This window comes from Euprymna scolopes, chromosome 10 (genome assembly GCF_053919585.1).
Source record: "Euprymna scolopes isolate OS-2025 chromosome 10, ASM5391958v1, whole genome shotgun sequence".
Classification (NCBI taxonomy): domain Eukaryota; kingdom Metazoa; phylum Mollusca; class Cephalopoda; order Sepiida; family Sepiolidae; genus Euprymna; species Euprymna scolopes.
This window is the reverse complement of record NC_136491.1, coordinates 56,512,798-56,524,688: the sequence shown is the minus strand read 5'-3', so window position 1 is coordinate 56,524,688 and position 11,891 is coordinate 56,512,798. Positions and strand designations below refer to the sequence as shown.

The 11,891-nt window shown below is 36.1% G+C and overlaps 1 protein-coding gene across 1 annotated transcript; it reads right to left on the bottom strand.

The window, feature by feature from the left end:
- Nucleotides 1–10,277: 10,277 nt before the first annotated feature.
- On the bottom strand, nt 10,278–10,838 carry LOC145286460 (uncharacterized). Its single transcript, XM_080135369.1, has one exon. The coding sequence runs from the start codon at nt 10,836–10,838 to the stop codon at nt 10,278–10,280; it is 561 nt and encodes a 186-aa protein (XP_079991495.1).
- Between the last annotated feature and the right edge of the window lie 1,053 nt (nt 10,839–11,891).

Below are 11,891 nucleotides of genomic sequence, written 5' to 3'. Positions count from 1 at the left end.
GATGGAGATAAAAGGAATAATTAGAGATAAACACATAAAGGTTTGGGGAGTGAAAAAAAGCAGGAAAATTGATTAATGGTTTATGCGTGGGGCTTAAGTCATTTATTTGTTCTGAGATTGCATAGAGAAAAAGTGAAAATATAACGGCATGTTTAAGAAGAAAAATCCTTTTATATAAAGTGAATGTTGTTCAGAGTCTTATGTAATGTTGTTGATTAATAGAGCTGTTAGCTCGTTTAAAATGAATTTCATGTAATTAAGTGCAGTGTAAAAAGTTTCTTACACACACACACACACGCGCCTGCGGACTTTCTTTTTGCTGCCTGTATATATATATTTTTTTCTCCAATTAATACTAAAAATCTAAAAAAATATTTTTATTTTCTATCATACTATTTAACTTAACCGATCATTTGTGAAAAACGTGTTGTGAATAAATAAAGAAAAAAACTAAATCGAAAAAGAGTCCATTTTTGATTTTTCTCACGTACCCTATGCTAATGTTTTTCTCTTCGCAACTCTGAATACAATCGGAAGAGAAAGACACAACAATTGTTATGAGGATGAATATCATAGACAATGTCTATAATGAAAACATGTTGTCTAAGAATATATATTAAAAGAATTTGATAAAAACTTAACAAAGACTGAGTAACTTGGTTAGTTCACCTCAGATTACAGATGTTTAGAACAACGGGTATATATATGTCTCAATCATACTTCAATCCCAAAACTAAATCGTATTTAAGCATGTGTTTTGTATATTTGACAATATATGGAAAAAGAATTATGGTAAACAGACATTTTTTAAATCTTTGATTTATATTGAACTTATTACATAAACTTATGCATATTATATCGGGCATCTTGAGTTATAGAAAAATATATGAAGAAAATAAGCTTAACGAAAATGTTGCGAGATTTACATCCAAATGCATATATATATATATATATATATATATATATATATATATATTGTGTACATTTAGGCAACCAGTTTACATCTATAATATAAATCCCACCTGTCTGTTTTTATGCATTTATGTATGTATGTAAGTCTTCCAGAAACTTTCTACAGAAGAGATTTATTTTCACATGATCGCTATCTTCTTAAAGTTCGACCTTTTGGACGACAAATTAAAAAAAAATGACTAAAAACCTAATTCCTTCATTCTCAACTGGGCACTTTTTACAGGGAGGGGTCGCTTTTATCGACGGTATTTTCGAAAATCATTCCTTCTTTTCGACTGACTAGCCTTTATTTAAACCTTCACCACTTCCGGTTTCGCGATGGACGCAGCGGCAAAGAGGTCACGTTTTTGTTTCCCCCGATTTTTTCCTCCTTCGTGGTACGCCTGCCTGCCTACAACAACTTTATCATCATTATTATTATTTTTGCTCAACACACACCTCCAAATACCCGGGCAATGCCGGGAACTCAGGCTAGTTTAAACATACAGTGTTTAAAGGCACGGAAAGTTTCTGTTTATTGACTATTGTTGAGTTTTTTTTTTTTCTAATTTACATCTTAATCTTTTTGTAGTATGATCGAATATTTGTAGGAGGATCCATATATCACATGTTGTTTGTTTTCGCTAGCGTTTTCTATTAGTCTTCAAGCAGTAATTTATCACATGTAAAAACGTGTGGCTATTTATAGAAACGTACGTTTAGGAAGCTGTAACTTGGGAAAAAACCAAAATAGAAATCATTAAACTGAAATTCTCTGTGCTTTTCAATTAGTCGTGTGTCAAGGCTACAAGGGAAACAATTAAAAATGAAATGCTTCAAAAACAGCAAAACTAAAGCTTTCCTGCCAGGACACTATATATGCAAATATAGCTATATAGATACACAGACAGACAGACACACACAAAGACATTTTCACTTATATATATATGTGTGTGTGTGTGTTTGTGTGTTTGTGTGTGTGCTTCAAACTAAACATGTAACCTGTTATTAACTACTTGTTTTTCCCTAACGTTCCCACTCAACCTAGAACCGTACCCTAATAAACAAAGTCTCTGACAGCATAGATATAGAACTCTCACTCATTACTAGTGCACAAGTACATGTATTTGGTGACTTCAATGTCCACCACAGCAACTGGCTTGGATTCTCTACTTACACAGACGTAGCTGGTAGCACAATATATAGCTTCCCTATATCTCGTTCTCTATCACATACCGCTACATTTTCGACACGTTTCCCAAACCAGCAAGATAAACATGCCGCACTTCTGGATCTATTTCTGGCCACAGTTCCCGATGATTGTATAACGAATGCCCACACCCACTCGGGAAGGCTGATCACGCGGTGATAATCGTAGAAATCGCCCTAAATTCTTGACCCAAAACTGAAGAGCCACTGCTCTAAACAACAAAGGATTACGAAAGGGCTGACTGGCAAGTCACCATGAATCTCAGCAGAGATGCCCATGGGGAAATATCTTTTCTCTTCCAGCTGAACAGTGTGCAAATGAGACCATTTAATGGTTCAAAACTGCAATTAAAACACATGTTCCCACACGGAAATTCTATAGCAAGCCGTACTCTCCCCAATGGTTTACGTCTAATTGTGCAGCTGTCATTGCACAAATGCGTACCACAGATTCAACATAAGTTTTGTTCAAACAGACAGAAGTATATAGAAGCTAGAAGTAATTGTAAGAGAGAAATATCGACAGCTAAGAAAGAATACACTGAAACCAACAGAAAACGCATTGAAGCACAGAAATTAGGAACCCGTGATTTTGGAAAATCTACAATAGTGTAGTAAATAATAGGCAGTCAACGATTCATCCGCAATCATGAGGTTGTTTGCACGGCAACCGAGAAGGCTTACCTGCTTGCAAGTCGGTTTGCTTCAAAATCCACATTGGACCCGGCACACCACTCCCTCCCTGACTTTTTATTTGCGGACAGATGAAACACTAGATGATTTGAAAATCACCTCTTCTCAGGTACATGGTATCATAAAAAACCTAGACATCTCAAAAGTATGTCGACCCGATCTCATCCCGGCGGTGCTATTAAAAAACTGTTCCGCTGAGGTTGCGCCATTTCTCTCCAAACTTTTAAACAAATGCCTTAACGAATCTTGCTTTGCTGACTGCTGGAAAACCGCTTCAGTTTTCAAGAATTCTGGCGAAAGAAATTACCCATTAAATTATCGCCCCATTAGCCTTCTCCTGATTTTCGCCCAAACATTTGAATTCTTTATTAATCAAGCTCTAGCCCATTACCTTACAGATCCTGAAACGCAATCACTATGAATTTAAGCAAATCCGTTCCACAGCAGATATCCAATTGTAATCTCTGAACGTACATACCGTTCACTGGACAAAAGAGGGGAGGGTAGAGCGGTAGCATTATCAAAAGCTTTTGACAGGGTATGGCGCGATGGTCTTCTAAGGAAAATCAGATCATATGGTATCACTGGGAGAATACATAATGTAATTAAATCTTTCTTAAGTAAGAGAAAAACCTAGGTTGTCCTCGACGGCCGTATATCTAAACAATGATATAAATGTGGGAGTACCTCAGTAGTCTATCCTTGGCTTCTTGATATTCATAAATAACCTCCTTGATAAAATTGTTTCTGAAATGGGTATATTTGCTGATGACACCACTCTCTAAAAAAGGCACGAGGGGAAAACAAATGAACACATATCTAAGGAAATAAAAGAAACACTAGAGGATGACCTCGAATCTGTAGTGGAATAGGGACAAAAATGCTAGTCACATTCACTGCTTCCAAGACTAAGCTGGTTTCTTTCAATAATTACAAGAAACTTTCTCTACCACCAATAGCCCAAAACACTCGAAAGTACTTCATTAAACTCTTCGGCATAACGTTTAGAGAAGACATAAACTCGAATAGATACATTGAGAGCATTGCCAAAGTTGCTGCAAAGAAGGTGGGCTCTCTCTTTCTCTCTCTCTCTCTCTCTCTTTCTCTCCTGTGCAAGAAAACTACCTACGTCTGAAAGTATCCTGTACCTCTATAAGGTCACCATTCGCCAATGTATGGAAAACTGTTGTCACATTTGGGCTGGTGCATCTGTTACTTGTCTCTCACTCCTGGATAGGGTTCAAAAGAGAGTCACCTACCTGATAGATCCTGAACTCTTATCTAGGCTTCAGCCTCTGTCCTATCGACGAAATTTTGCATCTCTGTGCCTGTTCTAAAAGTCCTTTAATGGTGGATGCTCTGACAGACTAGAAGCATTTGCACCCCCTCGACGTAAATACTACTGACAAACCCAACAAACAGCTAAATCTCACCCCTTCTACTTCAATAATTTCTTCCCAGAACTACTAAACTGTGGAATCATCCTCCGGATTCTGCTATCCCAACTGTACTGACATGTAGAAGTTCAATTGTAATGTGAACAGGCATCTAACTACTCACCTCCCTTAATACTATCCCTGCAACGTGCCCCGATAGTAGCCCCCTTCTTCAAAGTTTTACTGTGTCTTGCTAAGAGTGAACATGTAATTTAAAAATATGGATTTATCGCGAAATTGAATATTGAAATGTTAATAACTTTAGTTCTATGGAACAAAACTACATGGAAAATTTGCAGACTTTTTGAAGATTATAATTCTATTTCATGGGAAAACATTTATAATAATGAATAAAAAAGAACTATAGTTTCAGAACAATAAAATATATCAGAATTTGCTTACATTTTTACATACAGTATTCAGCTTCAGTGTTTATACTTTGGGATGAATTCTGCTTAGTGATATTTTTCCTTGATTTATATATATATATATATATATATATATAGCAGTCATTAATTGATGTAGGTAATAGCAATTGACTGTATTAGAAAGAGAAAGTTAAGATATGTTGGAGTGAACAAAACAAAGTAAAATTTATTAAAATGTCGTGTGTTTCTGTTATTTTTGTTGTTTTATCTTGGTTATTTCATTTTTGTTGTTTCATTTTCTTGTTTGTTTTCGTTGTTTTATTTTTGTTGGTTATTTTTTTTGTTTTTTATTTTTTGTTGTTTTAATTTTGTTATTTTATTTTTGTTGTTTTATTTTTGCTGTTTCATGTATGTGTTTTCATTTATTTGTTTTATTTTTGTTGTTCTTTTTTATTTTTGTTGTTTAATTATTGATGTTTTATCTTTGTTGTTTCATTTTTGTTATTTTGTTTTTCGTTGTTTCGTTCTAGTTGCTTTATTTTCGTTGTTTGTATTTTTTGTTTAACTTTTGTTTCATTTTGATTGTTTCATTTGCATTTCATTTTTGTAGTTTAACGTTTGATTTTATTTTTGTAGTTTTATTTTTGTAGTTTTATTTTTGTAGTTTTATTTTTGTAGTTTTATTTTTGTTGTTTTATTTTTGTTTTTGTTTTTCTTTTTTCAGTTTGGTAATTTTATTTTTTGGCTTAAATTTTGTTATTTAATTTTTGTTTTTATTTTTTTTTATATTTGTGTTTTTTTTTCAATTTTGTTGGGTAATTGTTGAGTGTATTATTATTTACCAGACTACTGTTCTCATCTTGAGTGCGATTGTCACAACATTTCGGTTGATGTATCGATGATAACAGTCGTCCGATGAACATTACTGCATATAACCAATCATATAACCTGGTTGCACAGTAAGGTACCTCGCCATTAATATGAATTTTTCTAAGTAGGGATTTTGTAGCTAGATGTTGGTCCAAATTACATTTGAATTTCTAAGTTTGTGTAAATAAAGGAAAACAGGAAAGTAACGCTTGAAATCAATTCTGCATCTGGGAGAATTACCGTGACGGGGGGACTGTTGGTACTTGATTAGGTGTATTTACTTAGAATGATCCAGAGCAGTGATTTAGTCGGGGCACATTCTATTAAAGTAATCCTCAAATATGAACATAGGACATTATATATATATATTTTTTTTCGTGGACTATCTAAATCTTAAACGGAACTCAACTTTTTAAGAAAACAAAAACAAAATAACATTCATACTAATTTTAACTGCCATTTTGTGAGTTGCTTTGAAAACGAGGTCGGTATTTCGTGAGAATGATTATACATTTACTGTCTTATTTTTGTTGTTTTCTGTTTGCTTCTGTTTGCGGTGAATCGAGCCAAAAGTACCACAGTATCTTACAGAAAAAACAAACGTCATGTCATGTGAAAGGTACCCTGCAGTAAAACTGACAGTTTAATTAATGTCTACATATCTCTATGAGAGGTTCTATCGATTTGTTCATTTTCAATGCTTTATTTTAAAAATGTATAAATAGAAAAAAAAAACTATCTAAAACTTTTTCTTTTTCTTTATTTCGTGGATGAAATAAGGTATAAATAAGAAAATCCACCCTATAGGATTAATTCTCAAGGTCGCAATCTACAATGTACAAATAGATACTTAAATATGCCTTTACGATATACCTTCAATAAGTTTCCAGATTTTTACATGCATTTAAAATTGCCGTAGACTCATGAACATACAATATGTTATTGCATTATATCTTTTGACATGACTGACTAATTTTTATGATTTCAGGTTTAAATGACACCGACAACAGGAAACCCTACTAAAGCTTTATTGTCACAGCTGGTGAATTTTAAAAATTGCAATCTGGACATGAGAACATATTAAGTAAACGATATACAATAAAAATCTGTTTTAAACTGTGAAAGATAATGAGAGATGTGGCAGAAATAAGAAAGTCCGAAAACCAGATTTTATTATCAAAATAAAGAATTTCAATGGATAAGGGCCGCCGTGTGTCTATAAAGACAATAAGTTCACAGCTTGGTATTAGTGCGGGGACTGGAAACAGAATTATTTGCGAGGAAGTGAAAACACGGAAGATTTGCGCGAAGTTTGTCCTAAGAGTACTCAGAGAAGACCAGAAAGAAATACCTTGTCATTATAGCAGGGAAATATTCGAACGGATCAATTCAGATCCCGAAATTCTGGAGGGTTTCGTGACCTTCAATGAAAAATGGATTTTCTGCTATGACTCAGTGACCAAGCGACAGAGTTCCCAGTGGAAGCACTCTGGCTCTTCCAAACCCAAGAAGTCCAGACAAAGCAAATCCACCCACACTTTTTTTACTCTACAGGCTCTACATGATCTACATTCACTAGGTCTCCACTTAAGACACAGTCAACAAGGAATACTATCTTCAGATTTAAAGGGAATTCAGGAAGAGATTCCGTCGAAATTTTAATCAGTCAGTTGCATTTCTACCAGGACAAGGCACTACACGCCATGCAGTGAAAAACGAAGAGCCGAATACCTTTGTAAAGGTTTTATTCACAAAAGAAAGCAAGTCACAAATAGCGTTAATTACGCAGCATTTATAGTTAACGGAAGAGTTCATTCAAGGGATGAGGGGTTAGGGATATTACACTTTCCCCTTCAAGTTTTTTTTTCATTATTTTATTTATTTTTTTTTCATTATTTTTTTCTTTAACTTTTTTTTTTTCCTATAATTTAAACTTTTTTTTTCGTGCCTTACTTAGTAATGAAGTCCTTGTATTTATCAGGAAATTTCAGTATTCTGCCAGATCTACGCAGCGGCTCGGTTGGCATTTCGCTCTCAACTGGTTCCCCACAGGTGTTTTCTTCTATATGTTCAGGATATTGTATACATTCGTTTTCACTCCCTGGCTTACTCACAGGTGGCATGCAACCATTCTCTAACGTGTTGTCTCCATTAATTGTGTTGGGAGCCAAATCTCTGACGTTGACGGTAGTTTCGATGCCTGAAGGTAGTCGTACTTGGGCATGATGAGCGTTGATCTCCAGTAACGTCGCAGGTGTAACCGGGGGGGTCATTTTTACTCGACCTAATATGATCTCTGACGTATACTTGACCTGGTTTTGCCCACAGGGGAATAGAAGTACCAGAAGTGGATTTACGGCTATACTTAAATAATCTATCATGAGGGGTCGCATTCGTAGCTGTGCAGAGCAATGATCGAATAGAAGGTAGAGCATCAGGTAGAATATTTTCCCAGCAGGATAGTCTCATTTTACGAGAATGTAAGGTTACTTGTATGGCCTTCCATAGTGTGCCGTTTAGTTTCTCAATTTGACCATTGCCTTCCGGGTGATATCTACTCGTTTTTGAAGTCGCAATGCCTTTCCCATGTAAGTAATTGGTCGTTTCTTCCGACAGAAAATCAGTCGCTCTATCTGTGTGAATCATATCGGGCATACCAAATATCGCAAATAGTTGATTCAGGCATTGTGTGATCGTTGAGCTGGTCATATCTTTACACGGAAATGCAAAATGAAAACGCGAGTATTCGTCGATTATCGTAAGTAGGTATTTGTTACCATGTGTGGACGTAGGCAGCGGTCCCTTGAAATCCATGTTTAATCGCTGAAATGGTACTATTGCTTTTATGAGAGTTCCCTTGTTACCGGTGAATAATTTGGGTTTTAAATACTGGCAAGACGAGCACGAATTAGTTACTCCTTTTATTTGATCGAGGGAGAAAGGAAAGTTTCTTTCTTTGCTAAAATGGAAGAGTCGGGTAATGCCTGGATGGCATAATTTACAGTGTAGGTCCCGAAGATCTTGTAAGGAATAAGTAAGAGCAGATATTCGGGAAAACGTATCAGCGACAATATTTTCTCTACCAGGACGGTAGACGATGCTAAACTTAAATTGTGACAGTTCAATGTGCCAACGGCATATTTTGTTATTTTTTTTATTTTTGATTTCCTGGTATTATCAAACATGAAGCTAATACTTTTTTGGTCCGTAATTACAGTAAAGTGTTTACCAAGGAGAAAATGTCGCCACTTACGTAGTGCTTCAACAATAGCAGCTGCTTCTTTTTCTACCGCGCGATGTTTCGTTTCACTAGGGCTTAGTGTTCTGGAATTGAATGCAACCGGACGATTCTCTTGATTAAGGGTAGCTGCAATACAGTTGTTACTAGCATCTGTTTCTACTATAAATTCTTTTTCTGGATCAACCGTTACCAGCATAGCATCTTTCAAGTCGTTTTTCAGTCTTATAAAAGAGTCCAACGCCACAGAAGATAACGGGAATTTTCTATTGCGGTTTAGTGCTAATATTTTCTCTGAAAAATTCTGGATAAATTTGCTGTAGTAGGAGAACATCCCAATAATCCGTCTTTGTGATTTTAGATTTAGAGGAGGCGGCATCTCAAGTAGAGGTTTAAGACGTTCGTAGTCGGGTGATATCTGGTTGTTTTTGATAGTGTACCCAAGTAATGTTATCGTTGAGACTGAAACGTTGCTTTTTTTTTATTAAGCGTGATGTTGTACTGTTTAGCAACCTCATAAAATCTTTGAAGATTATAGTCATGCTCTTTTTGTTTTTTTTTCCACAGATAGTAACATTATCCACATAAACAAAAATATCTACTAATTGCTCTTTGCTGACAATGCCGTCAATGGTCCTTTGGAAGGCGCTTACTCCATTAGTAACCCCGAACGGCAGGCGAGTAAACTGGTATAATTTACCATTCGCCTCGAATGCTGTAAATTTACGATCCTCCTTACTGATGGGGATTTGATGGTATGCTGATTTAAGATCAAGCGTAGTGAAAACATTATAACTGGCAATGACAATCTTTGATATACTTGGTATCGGATAAGCGTCTAATTCAGTAAATCTGTTGATTGTGTCGCTATAATCAATCTCCATTCTTTTTTTTCGGTTTTCATTCGATGTTACTAGAACTTGCGCTCGCCAAGGTGAAATTGACGGTTCTATAACATTTTCCTCCAACAATTTTGCAGTCTCTGCTCTTATACAGTTGCTATCAACAATTGTGTGGCGACGTGACTTGGTGCTGATTGGTGTTGTTTTCGTAGAGAGATGAGAAAATAATGGGGGAGGAGAAACGTTCATGGATGGAAAAAAAGGTATTCTTGGTGACTGCTCCGATAATAAGTTCTTCCTCCGGTCCATCGAATTTGAAAGTTACCATCTTGTATCTGCCGAGAATATCTTTTCCTATGATTAAGTCGACAAATAAATTTTTAATGACCTCCACTATTATGTTAGAGTGTACATTATTATTTAAAGACATATCGACTTTAGTTTCTCCCACAATTTTCGCACACATTTTAGGGTCGGCTAATGATATTTCTTTGTGTTTGGGAATAATTTCGAGGTTCATTTTTTTTGCAGTATTGTCGTTAATGAAAGTCCCCACACTACCAGAATCTATCATGGCATTGACAGTGAATCTATTTATTTTACACTTAGTAAAAGTAATGTCTTTTTTCATTCCTAGACATGTGAGACTCGGGGAAATCAGTGTCTTCATTTAACATCGCTGACACGGAAGATTTGCAGACTTTGGCCCAGTGTCCTTTTTCGAACACTTATTGCAGTTCGAGTCCCGTAATGGACAAAGGCGACGCGGATGACGGGAATTTCCGCAGAAAAAAACAAATTTCCTTCGGCCTCGTTTTTTTTGTGTTGCAGCCAGACTCGTATTTTCTCCTGAAACGATTATTGGCACAGAAATCACACTCTCCTGGTTGTAACACGCAGAGTGTTTTTCTGCTTGTTCCAGAGATCTTGCCATCTCGTATGATTTCCGAAAAGTTAGCGAGGATTTCTCGAGAAGTCGTTGCCGAATTGAGGAGGAGGATGAGGAGGAGGAGGAGGAGGGGGAGATACCGCTAATAAAAGCCTCCCGCATATACTGGCTTTTATTTGTTTCAGCACTCACGGCTTGGAAGTTGCATGTCTTAGCGAGGTTTTCCATCTGTAGCCTGAAAGAATCCACTGTTTGCGCTGGTTGTTGTTTCATGGTAATAAGTTGGTGTCGGTTGTAAACGATATTAGTAGGCCTGATGTATGCCGCGTCCAGAGCTCTCATGCAGATGCATAGTCGCTTGTGTCACTGATTATTTCGTATACATCAGCCGATATGCTATTTATCAAAGCATAGAAGTCAGTTTGGGTGTTTCCAGTTTCTTCAGTGCCGTTAACCGTATGTAAGTAATTCATAAACGTGAGTTTCCAGTGTTTGTACTTTTTTTCTGCATTGAAGGCTGAAGACTCGGTGTTGAATCGTTCGGGACGAAGTACTCGGCCCATTTCTTTTGTGAATAAAATTGTAGTGAAAAACGAAGAGCCGAATACCTTTGTAAAGATTTTATTCACAAAAGAAAGCAAGTAACAAATAGCGTTAATTACGCAGCATTTATAGTTAACGGAAGAGTTCATTCAAGGGATGAGGGGTTAGGGATATTACACACCATATTTGTCACAGACTATTTCATCAAGATGGACATCAAAACAGTTCTTCATCTTCTATATAGTTCAGACCATCCTGCCTGTAGCTTTTGATTTTTCCCTCAACTCAAAGAAAACATAACAGGCTATCGTTATAAGGCAAAGAGACTGTGACAACATTCATTTATACGCTCACATAAGAAGACTTTAATGGAGACTTCCTGAAGTGTTGAGACGCTACAAGTGCATTACAGTCGGATGAGATTACGTGGATGGGGGACTAGAATTCCATATGCGTACTATCAATAAATGAACCCATACGGAAATGAAATGCTGGAAAATCATTGAAGGCACTTCGTAAATCATTGTTTCACACACATTTCGTTTCTGGATTGCTTTTTCTTTGGTGGTAGTTTGCTATTTTCATTGTTGTTATTTAATTATTTGAACTTTTATCCTCATCTTCTAGTTGTTGTTTTCCTGACATTTCAGCCAATTATTCCTCCGGCCTTCGTCAGGTAAATTGCGACGGGATAGGTATTTCGAATCCTCCAACTACATCCACAACATATATACAGAAAGTTCACAACACAGCTGGTAGATATAAACAATAAAAATATTAAAACCTTATATGTGTGTCTTTCAAATTTCACCCTGCATAAGCCGTATTCATATACAAGCCATAAAAATTGAA